Source organism: Ornithorhynchus anatinus, chromosome X1 (assembly GCF_004115215.2).
Source record: "Ornithorhynchus anatinus isolate Pmale09 chromosome X1, mOrnAna1.pri.v4, whole genome shotgun sequence".
Taxonomy (NCBI): Eukaryota; Metazoa; Chordata; class Mammalia; order Monotremata; family Ornithorhynchidae; genus Ornithorhynchus; species Ornithorhynchus anatinus.
The window spans coordinates 40,487,424-40,500,602 of record NC_041749.1 but is presented as its reverse complement, the minus strand read 5'-3'; the positions used below and the strand labels follow the sequence as shown (position 1 = coordinate 40,500,602).

Genomic DNA, 13,179 nt, shown 5'->3' with positions numbered 1-13,179 from the left:
GTAAGTCCCGTAGTGACATGTTCTGTAACACAAAACCCATGTTGATTCAGTATACTGATTGAGGAAAGAAGGGTCCATTCAGTGATTCAATCAGTTGTACTTAATTGAGTGCTTACACAGTGCTGAGCACTATGCTAAACACTTGGGAGAGGACAATAGAGTCAGTAGCCAAAACTCTTGCCCCAAAGGAGGCTGCAGTTTAGCAGAGGTAACAAGCACTAAAATGGCTTACAGATAAGAGGACGCAGTAGAGTGTAAAAACATGGCTGACGGACCGTATCTACCAACTCTGTTGTATTTTCCTCTCTCAAGCACTTAGTACTGTTGTCTGCACTCAGTAGGCATCAGTAAATACAGCTGATTGATTGTTATATATAAGTGCTGTTGGGAAGGAGGCGAGAATATGAAAATATTTCAGTGACGTGGAAGTGCTGAAGTGGTACTGAGGGGAGAAATAAGGTGAGGAGATGAAAGATTAATCAGGAAAGCACTACTGGAGGAGATATGATTTTTGAAGGGCTCTGAGGATGGGGAGAGCTGGGTCTACTGGTTGTGAAGGGGAATGCCATTTCCAGGAAGGAGGGAAGGGGAGAGGCAGTGAAGTGGACTAAACAATATCATTCCTGATAATTAAACTAAAAGATAAGCTTATCTCAGAGGAGTAGGAGAATAAAAAGCAAGTTCACCACTTTGAAAAGATGATAAACTTCCTCCTACATTAATGTTGCATGTGACTGATAAAGGATCGTTTTCAAAAGAAAGCAGCAATTTCCAATATTCTAATGCTGATATTCTTCTGATTTTTCATAATTGTTTTGGAAGTGGTACATTATTTGAAATATCCGTTCTCTTTTATAAAGGCCTGCGATTTCCACTGTTCTGCTGGGATGTCTAAATTCTAGAGCAGACTTGGGAAATTCTAGGACGAGTTGTGAGTTACGAAGGCAAGATTCAGAAAGAACAAACCTGTGACTTTTTGGAGTGCTGTTCCTAAAGGTGAGGGACAGAGGAAAGGAAGCCTTGTGGTTAGAACACAGGCCTGAAAGTGAGAAGGAAGACCTGGGTTCTAATCCCACCTCTGCCACTTGTCTGGTGTGAGACCTTGGGCAAGTCACTCACTTCTAGGTGCCTCCTCATCTGTAAGACGGGAATGAAGACTGTGAGCCCCATGTGGGACAGGGACTGTGTCCAACCTGATTAGCTTGTATCTACCCCAGTGCTCAGTATAATGCCTGGCACATAGTAAGTGCTTAACAAATACCATTTAAAAAAAAGACCTCAAGAGTCTTAGCTCAGGACCACAGGGATGATGTAATTCGATCAGCTGAGAGATGGTAGAGCAGGGTTGCCAGCCAGAGTGCTGGACTGGAAGGTTAAAACTCTGGCCCAGAAAGACAGTGGGAGAAAAGAGGAATTTAGTGATTGTAGAATACTTAGATTGAGACAGAAGTGGGAAAGAAAGGGCAAAATCCTGGCAGGTTTCCCTTAGAGGCCTCCAAATCAGCAAGAAAAGGTGGATGAGACCTTCAGTCATCTCCTCCCAAGCAGTCTAAATGGATAATATCTGTGAGAGAGTCAGATCTGTGGGCCACAGATGACCACTCGGATTTTTAGATTGCTCTGGAGACAGTTTTCTGCCCTGGCAAGAAGGAGAATCAACTAGGTAGTTGTTCAGGAAAGAATTAAGTAAGGTCGTTATTTAGGTTCTAACGATCACATGCCGACCTCATTCCTAATTCTATTATATTTAGACCAAAGAGAAGAACTGCAAAAAGTTCACTCCCCCCACCTCCTCAGTAACTAGAAAAAGAAAACAAGTCGATCAGTCATATTTATTGAGCGCTTACTGTTTGTGGGGCACCATACTAAGCACTTGGGAGTACAAGACAACAATATAACAGACACATTCCCTGCCCACAGTAAGCTTACAGTCTTCAGGGGGAGACAGACATTAATTTATATTAAATTGAGTTATGGATATATACACAAGTGCTGGGTGGAGGTAGATGGTGAATAAAGGGAGCAAGTCAGGGGGATACAGAAGGGAGCGGGAAAAGAGGAATGGAAGGTTTTGTCAGGGAAGGCCTCTCGAAGGAGATGTGTCTTCTGTAAGGCTCTGATGGTAGGGAGAGTAACTCTCTGTTGGATATGAAAAGGGAGGGTGTTCCGGGCCAGAGGCAGGACACAGAGGGTTTCACTTTATATCCCAGTTTGGTCCACACAATCCAAACAGCAGCCTAGCAGAAAGAGACAGGGTTGGGAGTCAGGAAATTGGATTCTGATACTGGCTCCACCCTTGTCTGCTGTCTGACCTGGAGCAAGTCACTTAAAAGTCATTGAGCTTCAGTTTCCCCAGCTGGAAAAATGGGGATAAAATACCTGTTCTCCCACCCCCTTAGACCGAAAGTCCCACGTGGGACAAGGATTGTGTCCCATCTCTTTCATCGTATCCATCGCAGCACTTAGTACAGTGCTTAACACATCGAAGGGGCTTAACAGGTACCATTGTTATTACTGGTGGTGTTATCATCAAATGTGAGTAGCTGTTGAGGGTCAGTCCCATTTAAGTTGGAGTGTCGAAAGCCAAATCAGGATAGAGGAAAGCAGCGAGAGGACAGATTATAAAACTGAAGGGTTTTAATCTTCAGGGTATAATGGTGGGTGGTGTATTAGCAGATATGATTTCAGAGTCACTAGCAATTTTTAACAGCTTGGGAAATGCGGGGGAAAGTTGGAAAATGGCCAACGGAGCCAGGGTTTAAATGGGAGGAAGAGCTAAGTAATTTCAGGCCGGTTGGTTTAAGATTGATCCCTGGGATGATATTACAATAATTTATCAAACAGTCAATTTGCAACCACCTAGAAGTCCGTAGAGATACTGAGAAGCAACTTACAGAACGCTGTTAAAAGGAAATCGTGCCAGATGAATTTAATCTCCAGAGTTCATGACAGCCCACAGCAAGAAGCGGCACAGATGGAATCTGATTGGGTCGGTTAAGATCGGTGATCCCACCCCGCGGTCTTCCTTTTTGGACAGCTGAGAGAGCAGCCTTGGCCGTACTGCTGTCAGACAGGTACACAGCCAATTCCTAGGAGCCTCTGGGCGTCAGTTTCCTCAGCTGGAAAAATGGAGGTGAGCTACCAGTTCTCCCTCCCCCTAAGACCGGAAGCCCCATGTAAGACAGGGACTGTGTCCAACCTGGTTAGCTTGTTTGTATCTACCCCAGCATTTAATACAGTGCCTGGCACATAGTAAGCACTTAAGAAATACCATAAAAAAAGAAGACCTCAAGATCTTAACTCGGGACCACAGGGAAGATGTAGCTGAGAGATGGCAGAGCAGGGCACCCAGCCAGAGTGCTGGACTGAAAGGCTAAAATTCAGGCCCGGAAAGACCGTGGGAGAAAAGAGCAAGTTAGAGTTGCCTTGCCCACTGAGGAGAGACCGCACAGGAGGCCAAGGAAACAAGAGGCCCGCTGGCAGAATACTTAGGTTGAGATAAGAGTGGGGAAGAGAGGGCAAAATTCTGGCAGGTTTCTATTAAAGACCTCCAAATAAGGAGGAAAATGTAGATGAGGCTTTCAGTCAACCCCTCCCGAGCAGTCTAAGTGGCGAAGCAGCATGGCTCGGTAGACAGAGCACGGGCTGGGGAGTCAGAGGTCATGGGTTTGAATCCCGACTCTGCCACTTGTCAGCTGTGTGACTGTGAGCAAGTCACTTCACTTCTCTGTGCCTCAGTGACCTCATCTGGAAAATGGGGATGAAGACTGTGAGCTTCACGTGGGACAACCTGATGACTCTGTATCTACCCCAGCACTTAGAACAGTGCTCTGCACATAATAAGCGCTTAACAAGTACCAACATTATTATTATTATTATAATATCTGTGAGAGTCAGTTTTGTGTGTCTTCTGCTTGCACCGTATCCATCCCAACGCTCAGTACAGTGCTTGACACATAGAAGGGACTTAACAAATACCACTATTATTATGATTGTTGTTGTTATTACCAGAAGAGAGTAGCTGTCCAGGGCCAATCCCATTTAGGCTAGAGTGTCAAAACCCAGTTGAAACAGTGGTGGCTCACGGGGCCGAGGGAGGACGGCCCGTGTAGGGCCCTGAGGACGGATTGGTCCCGGGGCAAGGACAAGCGCAGTGTCGTCCTGCGTCTTCATTGGTGACTTGGACGAAGGAGTTGAAAACAAGCTCAGCAGATTTGTCACTGGCACTCATTGGGCAGGGATGAAGAGGAAATAGAATAGAGGAAAGCAGCGAGAGGACAGATTACAAAACTGAAGGTTTTTAATCTGCAGGGTGTAATGGTGGGTAGTGTGTTATTAGATGTGAATTCAGAGTCACTAGCAATTTTTAACAGTAGGAATCTGCGACTCCTTCAGATTGGGAAATGGGTGCTGCAGAGCGAGAGGTGCCTAAAGGGCACAAGGGACTGCAGGAAAGGATAATAAGAATAATTATATTAGTTAAGCGCTTACTATGTCCTAGGCACTTTACTAAGCACCAGGGTGAAGACAAGCAAATCAGGTTGGGCTCAGTCCCTGTCCCGCAAGGGGCTCACAGTCTTAATCCCCATTTTACAGATGAGGAAACTGAGGCTGTGAGAAGGAAAGTGACTTGCCCAAAATCACACAGCAGACGTGGCAGAGCCAGGATTAGAACCCAGGTCTTTCTGACGCCCAGGCCCATCCTCTATCCACTAGGCCACGCTGCTTCTCTAAACTGAGAGCACCAAATTGAAAACCAAATTGGGTCCAGATGTGGTCACTGAACTTAGAGGAGTTTGGGAGAATGGGGCAGGTTCCCAAAGCAGGGCCACACAGTGGGGACAGTGGGAGGACGTAGTGGACCCCCTTCCGTCGTATTTATTGGGCGTGTGCCGTGTGCGGGACACTGTACTAAGCGCTTGGGAGAGTACAGTTATAATGGGGTTGGTAGACATGTTTGTGAATCTGTTTGGGAAGGGTGCTTCAGGGTCGCTGAGCCCCCAACCAGAGGGCCATGCTTCAACTCGAGCAGGAGATCTAATTAATTTGTCACCTACCCCAGCACTTAGAACAGTGTAGGACACATAATAAGCACTTAACAGTATCATCGAACCAGTAAGGAGAGATTTTGGTGGGCTGAGGAAGAATCTGTCAACCGTTAAGCAAAGTGAGGTTCACCAACTCTCAGTACCGAATTAATGTCGTCACACCCGCAGGAGAGCCTTGTCGGGATCCTGATCATCTCCCGGGCTGGAAGAGTAGCGCCTTCAATCTTTCACGTTAGGAAGCAGGGTGGCCCAGTGGAAAGAGCTCAGGCCTGGGAGTCAGAGGACCTGGGTTCTAATCCTGACTCTGCCCCTTGCCTGCTAAGTGACCTTGGGCAAGTCACTTCACTTCTCTGGGACCCTGGGTGAAACGGGGATTAAATCCTACACTCCCCCCTACTTAGACTGCGAGCTCCGTGTGGGACAGAGACAGTCTCCAACTTGGTGATCTTGCATTCCCCCCCGGCGCTTAGTTCAGTGCTTGGTACATAGTGAGCACTTAATGAATGGAATACAGTTAATATTCAAAAAAATGTTGTTTTAGGGCTGGCCCAGCATCGGGTCAAGGAGGTGAAATATTAGGTGAATTAAGTGAAACCCACAGGTGGGGTCAGCCACACTGTTCTGGGTTTTGTCCATATGAGCGGTTGGGGCTTTGGAATCCCTAGGATCGGTATATGACTCGCAGAGGAGCGGTAATGGTGGCTTCGGTCTCTGTCCCTGAGGTGGCCCAGGGCTGAGGCGAGCTCATCCAAGAGCCGTTGTCCCAGATTAGCCATTTCCTGGGGCCAGTATGCCCATAGGCATATTTGGTGCCTGTCAAATCCACTGACGAGGAGCCCAGTCTTCCAAAGGAAAATTGTCCTTCAGGAAGCGGCTGGACAATTACCCATCTGTGGGATGATTCCCAATTCTACATCTCTAGCCTGATCTCTCTCCCTCTCTGCAGTCTCACATTTCCTCCTGACTTCAAGACATCTCTACTTGGATGTCCCTCCATCACATCCAACTGGACATGTCTAAAACTGAACTCATTATCTTCCTACCCAAGCCCTGTCTTTCCTCTGACTTTCCTATAACTCTAAACAGTACCACCATTCTACCTGTTTTGCAAGTCCGTAACCGTGGTGTTATCCTTGACCCCCTCTCTCTCTCATTCAACCCACTTAATTCAGTCTATCACTAAATCGGTCTGTTCAACTTCCACAACGTCGTTAAAATCCGTCCTTTCCTCTCCATCCAAACTGCTACCACATAAATCCAAGCACTTATCCTGTCCCGCCTTGATTACTATGTCAGCCCCTTTGCTGACCTCCCTACCTCCTATCTCTCCCCACTCCAGTCCCTACTTAACTCTGTTGCCTGGATCATTTTTCTACAAAAATGTTCAGTCCCTGTTTCCCCACTCCTCAAGAGCCTCCGTTGGTTGCCTATCTACCTCGTCGTCAAACAAAAACTCCTCACCATCGGCTTTAAGCACTCAATCGCCTTTCCCCCTCCTCCCTCAACTTGCTACCCTCCTACTTCAACTCAGCCCGCACACTTTGCTCCTCTAATGCCAACCTACTCACTATACCTCCATCTCGTCCGTCTCGCCGCCCATCTCTCACCCATGTCCTGCCTCTGGGCTGGAACGACCTCACTCTTCGGAGCCGATAGACCGTTATTCCCCCTATCTTCCAAGCCTTACTGAAGGCACATCTCCTTCAAGAGGCCCTCCCTGACTAAGCCCCCCTTTCCCCTTCTCCCACCTCCATCATCCTCACTTGCTCTGTTTATTCATCCCCCTCCTCTGCTTCCACTCCCTTCGGCATCACCCTGAGTTGCTCCCTTTATTCATCCTTCCTTCCGGCCCCACATGTACATATCTGTAATTCTTATATTTATATCAGTGTCCATTTCCCCCTCTAGACCTTAAGCTCGTGTGGGCAGGGAATGTATCTCTTCTGTTTTACTCTCCCAGGCACTTAGTACGTGCTCTGCACACAGTTAAGCACCCAATCAATACGATTGATTGATCGATTGGTCGATAGGACTCAGCGATGAGCCGACTGACAAGGTAGGGAAAAAAGCAGTCGAAAAAAGCCTGGGGGAGAGGAAACCTCAGCTCACTTCTGTGGGCGTAATGTCAGGGGTGTGTGTGTGTTGCGGGTCGGGGTAACTCGTGGGCTGTAAAATTGTATCTCACCACAAAGTAGATTAACCATAGTGGAAGACCAAGCTATGCGTTGGGTGTGGTTGTTGCTCATGTCCCCTAAGAGTTACTTCTCTTTTAAATTTGGAAAGACTCTCTTTTATTTGGAACAGATTATTTTTCCTCATTTTCCTAAACTCATAATGTGACCATTTCCAAGGATCTCAGATAAAATCCCAAATCCGTCTACTCTCAACCCTCACCTGCTCAAAAGTGCCCAAAGAGTCTATAAGAAAAGAAAAGCCTAGCAAGACGGGCTCCAGGAGCTCCACTTTCACCCTATAAAATTCAGAAAATGCTGGAAATGCCCCTATATCTCCTCCCTACCCCAACTAAGGCTGTCTTTTTAGTTCCTTTCATTAACTACTTACCTTGGAGTAGAAAAGGGCAAGCCATCTCTAATTCTGACGTGTCTCCTTTTTTTTCCCTCCCTCTAGGTGCTAGCTTCCCTCATTATTCGCCTGGCGTTGGCAGAAACATTCTGTCTGAACTGTGGTATTCTTGCCTTGGATGAACCGACGACTAATCTGGATCGAGAAAACATTGAGTCTCTCGCACATGCTCTGGTTGAGTAAGTATCTTTTAAATTTCCTGGGACAGATTGGTGGTGGGAGAATTTTCTCCTCTTTTAAATTGAGTCGGCCCCAGAGCTCCGGTCCAAAATAGGCTGGAGCGAACCCGGCATTCGGCAGGCGACGAAAGCCAGAAGGGTTTACAGAAGGACTGTGTGGTTCCCCCTCTAGACTGGAAGCTCACTATGGGCAGGGAACATGTCTGCTAACTCTGTTGTATTGGACTCTCCCAGTCGATCAATCAGTGGTATTTCCTGAGCGCGTACTATGTGCAGAGTACCGTACTAAATGCTTGGGAGAGCACAGTACCACAGAATTAGTAGAGATGTTCCCTGCCAACAATGAACTACAGTCTAGAAGGGGAGGCCGACATTAATCTAGTGCTCAGTACAGGGCTCTGCGCATAGAAGGTGCTCAGCAGATACCATTGATGAAGATCTCCGATGATTGCCGAAAGGCAGCGGGGAAGAGGAGGGGTGCCTTCATGGTGGCGGCGGTAGAGGGGAGTGTCCAGACTGGGAGGAGGTGGAAAGGGAAGAGGAAGCCAGTCCTCCCAGTCTCTCCTCCCTGCATCTCCTGTCAGCACTGGTTTTTCCCCTGGCACTTTGGCACCTAAGGCTGTTGGCTAATGGTTAGAAACTCCTGCCATGGGAATTGATTGATTAAACAATTGAATGAATGATTGAATGAATTATAAGAGGGAGGGAGGGAAGGAGGGGAAAGGGGGAAAACCGAATCTGCACACTGAACAGACTTGCTGAGCACTGTGTTAACACTACCACTTGAAGCAGCATGGCCTAGTGGAAAGAGCACGGGCCTAGGAGTCAGAGGACCTGGGTTCTAACCCTGGACCTGCCAGTTGCTTGCTGTGTGACCTTGGGCAAGTCACTTTCACTTCTCTGTGCCTCAGCTTCCTCCACTATAAAGTGGGGGTTCAATACCTGTGCTCCCTCCTACTTAAGACTGTGAGCCCCTATATGGAGGCAGGAACTGCGTCTGCACCTACCCCAGTGTTTAGAACAATGTTTGACACATAGTAAGAGCTTTACAAGTACCTTATAGCGTACAAAACGAACAATTTTGTTATGTGTTCCCCTGGTTCCTCTGGGGGCCAGGCTGTCAGCTGGAGAGGAAGGGATGCTAGGAGCAAGGTCCACGTACCTCACCGGGACAGGGAAAAGAGGGACATGGAGGGACACAAGAGCCATAGCGAGATGTCTACTCCAGTGTGACCTCGGACAAGTCACTTGACTTCCCTGTGCTTCCATTCCCTCTTCTGTAAAAGGGGGGGTTCGGTACCTGTTCTCCTCCTACTTTGACTGTGAGCCCCATGTGGGACAGGGACTACGTCCGATACGATTAACTTGTATTTTCCCCCGCACTAAGAACAGTGCTTGGCAGAGTAAACATTTAACAGATGCTGCAATTACCATTATGATCGTTATTATCCAGTCCTGAGTTTAGTAGTAATATTTATTGAGTATCCACTTGATGGGGTACACCATGCTAGGTGCTTGGGAAGTACAGAATAAAGAAATGACAGGTTCCCTAGCGGTGAGGAGCTTACCATCTAACAGGGAGAGCAATAGACTGTGAGCCTGTTGTGGGTAGGGATTGTCTCTCCTATTGCTGTATTGTTCTTTCCATGCGCTTAGTACAACGTTCTGCACACAGTAAGGGCTCAATAAATAGGATTGAATGAATGAATGAATGTGGTTTTAGATAGGAGGGTGTGAGTGTCTCAACAGAGAGCTCCCTCCTTGCCTCTGCCTAAAACTCTGGTGGTGGAAGGGGAATGGAAATAATTGGCCTGGGGTCTCCCAGAGTCCCCAAGACCATCCAGTAAGAAGAACCCTTACAGGGAGGTGACAGTGGCCGATGGGAAGAGAGTGCCTCTTTCGAGTAGAAGTCTGTGGAAAGTTCTCATATCTTCCCCCCTGCCTAGTTTAGCACGGTCCGTTGCACATGGTAAGCGTTTAATAAATAACACCAAAAAAAAGAAAAGAGAGTGAGAGGCAGAACCGCAAGCTCGTTGTGGGCAGTGAATGTGTCTGTTGTTGTATCGCACTCTCCCAAGTGCTTAAAACAGTGCTTGGCACACAGTAAGCGCTCCATCAATGTGATGGAATGAATGAATGAATGAAATAGCACCAGGGAAGACAGAGAGCAAGTCCCACGGCAAGACCGGAATGGCAGCTTCCACTTCGGCTCAGGGAGCAAGGGACTGACGCAGAGAACGTTATCCTCAAACTCTAAGGGCAGCAGACTATACGAATCTAGTTTGATAGATATTAGAGATCCTCCTTCCCGTCCCGCAGGCCCGCAATCTCGGTGTCATCCTTGACTCGTCCCTCTCGTTCACCCCACACATCCTATCCGTTACCAAGACCTGCCGGTTTCACCTCTACAATATCGCCAAGATCCGCCCTTTCCTCTCCACCCAAACGGCTACCTTACTATTACGGGCTCTCGTTATATCCCGGCTAGACTACTGTGTCAGCCTTCTCTCTGACCTCCCTTCCTCCTCTCTCGCCCCGCTCCGGTCTATTCTTCACTCCGCTGCCCGGCTCATCTTCCTGCAGAAACGATCTGGGCATGTCACTCCCCTTCTTAAACAACTCCAGTGGTTGCCTATCGACCTCCGCTCCAAACAAAAACTCCTCACTCTAGGCTTCAAGGCTCTCCATCACCTTGCCCCTTCCTACCTCTCCTCCCTTCTCTCTTTCTACCGCCCACCCCGCACGCTCCGCTCCTCTGCCACCCACCTCCTCGCCGTCCCTCGGTCTCGCCTATCCCGCCGTCGACCCCTGGGTCACGTCCTCCCGCTGGTCTGGAACGCCCTCCCTCCTCACCTCCGCCAAACTGATTCTCTTTCCCTCTTCAAAACCTTACTTAAAAATCACCTCCTCCAAGAGGCCTTCCCAGACTGAGCTCCTCTTCCCCCTCTACTCCCTCTGCCATCCCTCCTTTACCTCTCCGCAGCTAAAGCCTCATTTTCCCCTTTTCCCTCTGCTCCTCCACCTCTCCCTTCCCATCCCCACAGCACTGTACCCGTCCGCTCAACTGTATATATTTTCGTTACCCTATTTATTTTGTTAATGAATTGTACATCGCCTTGATTCTATTTAGTTGCCATTGTTTTTACGAGATGTTCTTCCCCTTGACGCTGTTTAGTGCCATTGTTCTTGTCTGTCCGTCTCCCCCGATTAGACTGTAAGCCCGTCAAACGGCAGGGACTGTCTCTATCTGTTGCCGACTTGTTCATCCCAAGCGCTTAGTACAGTGCTCTGCACATAGTAAGCGCTCAATAAATACTATTGAATGAATGAATAGAGATGGGGAGGGAGAGGGAGAGAGAGAAGTAAAAGAGGGGAAGAAGGAGAGAGAAAGAATGAGAATTTTACACCCAATAAGAACTAATCTTGATTCTTCACATTTTAGCCCCTAGCTTGTATGGATGTATCTGTGAACAAATCAAATACGCTTCTGATGGCGATGGTATTTTCCATGTGTGGGAGGGGTGCGCCTCGTCACCAGCACCCTGTTACGTGTGAGCATCCACCTCCCCCCACACACACCGCCACCACGTCCCCTTGGCCCGGTCCAGGCAAGGACCCGGCGGGGCGGCAGGTTTGGGACGGCGACGGAACTCCCAACCTGCAGGTTAGCCCGGCAGGCTACGGGCCCGGGGCAGGCCTGCCTTGAGCCGAGCCAAGGTGGTTAAACCAGAGGCGAAGCTTTAGCTTCTCGGCAGTGTGGGGAACCTCGTCAGGGAGCTGAGTAAAGCAGCGGTTAGAGGAGAAAAATCCTTCAAGTCCCATCTCAAGCTTACATCTCTCTCAGCCCCGCAGATAAGTACCCCAAATTTTCCCAGCCTGCCCACTCAGCCTTTGTGTGTCATAGCAATTATGCATCAGCCAGGAAAAGGCCTACCTGGAAATTGGCCCAAATCAGCTTAAAAACATCTGTCCGGGCCTCCGCGCTTATCTCTGCCTGCCATCGCTCGGTTTCTTTCGAGGGCATTTTGAACCTGGGGCCCCAGGAGGGCAGGGGGACTCTTTCAGGCAGGAGAAAGAGTGATGAAAAGTGAAAGTCCCTTCCCCCCTCTACTCAGGAAATAGAGGGTGTGGGGCTAGCGCGGAGGGGACCCTGGCTTTGAATTTGAACCTTCTGAGATGGGGACAACAAGTCGGGGAGATTTTTTTCACACGGAGGCCTACTGGAGAAGGGGTCAAAGCTGATCGTTTCCAGTGATATGCTCGATTTGTGCTACGGGCAGGGAACGTGTCTGCTGATTCTGTTGTATTGTACTCACCCGAGCGCTCAGTACAGTGCTCTGCACGTTGTAAGCACTCAGTAGATGCCACTGATCGATGGATTGATTTATCTCTTTCAGGATAATAAAGAGCCGTTCACAGCAACGCAACTTTCAGCTTCTTGTGATCACCCACGACGAAGATTTTGTGGAGCTCTTGGGTCGTTCTGAGTATGTGGAGAAATTTTATAGGATCAAAAAAAACATCGACCAGTGTTCAGAGATAGTGAAATGCAGCGTCAGTTCCCTGGGCTCGTATGTCCACTAGAATTTTCCGGAACCAGTTTCCCTTGGTGAGACACTACCTTTTTTCCTCACAGTTGCTTGGTATCTGCCCTTACCACCAACGATACTTTATTTAGAGTTCAGGCATCACGTCATTTTCAGTCCAGTCCGGTAATATTAAGAGTACCCAGTCATGCGAGGCTTTGGAGCTAAGTTTTTTGAATGTCAGGTTTTTCTATGTAATAAATTCCATTGCGATTTGGATGGCCCATGTCTTTATTTCCCATGTTATATTGGACCCGCAGGAGGTGGTCTTTGAGGAAACTTGGAATTTCACAGGCTCGGGCTTTTTTTTTTAATTCACCAAGGAAACATGAGAGAAAAAACATCTGCGGGATTGTAGCACACAAGCTTTAACGTAGAAACAAACCAATCCAGCGCTGATGCAGTGGAAGGCCCTGGGACCGAAGCTGCCACCTCAGGATACGTGGTAATATGGGTACACCCCCTCTCCTTCCTCCCCTAGAATAAAAAAAATTCCAGTAGAGACAGAGTGAGGTAGTGAATTCATTCAGTCATATTTATTGAACACTTACTGTGTGCAAAGCACTGTGCTGAGCACTTGAGAGAGTACAATATAACAATAAGCAGACACATTCCCTGCCCACAACGAGCCTACAGTCTAGAGGAAGTCAGGATTGGGGAGGAACCAGCTCCAACTCCCCACAGCACCGTACTCGTCCGCTCAACTGTATATATTTTCGTTACCCTATTTATTTTGTTAATGAATTGTACATCGCCTTGATTCTATGTAGTTGCCATTGTTTT

The 13,179-nt window shown here is 48.1% G+C and overlaps 1 protein-coding gene across 1 annotated transcript in view; it reads left to right on the top strand.

The window, feature by feature from the left end:
• RAD50 (RAD50 double strand break repair protein) overlaps window positions 1–12,615 on the top strand; it is a 70,221-nt gene extending 57,606 nt beyond the window's left edge. Inside the window, exons 25-26 of the mRNA XM_029050770.2 lie at window positions 7,677–7,810; window positions 12,208–12,615. Coding sequence (XP_028906603.1) covers window positions 7,677–7,810; window positions 12,208–12,394 — 321 coding nt within the window. The 3' untranslated portion in view covers window positions 12,395–12,615. The remainder of the gene's footprint in view (window positions 1–7,676; window positions 7,811–12,207) is intronic.
• Window positions 12,616–13,179: the final 564 nt, after the last annotated feature.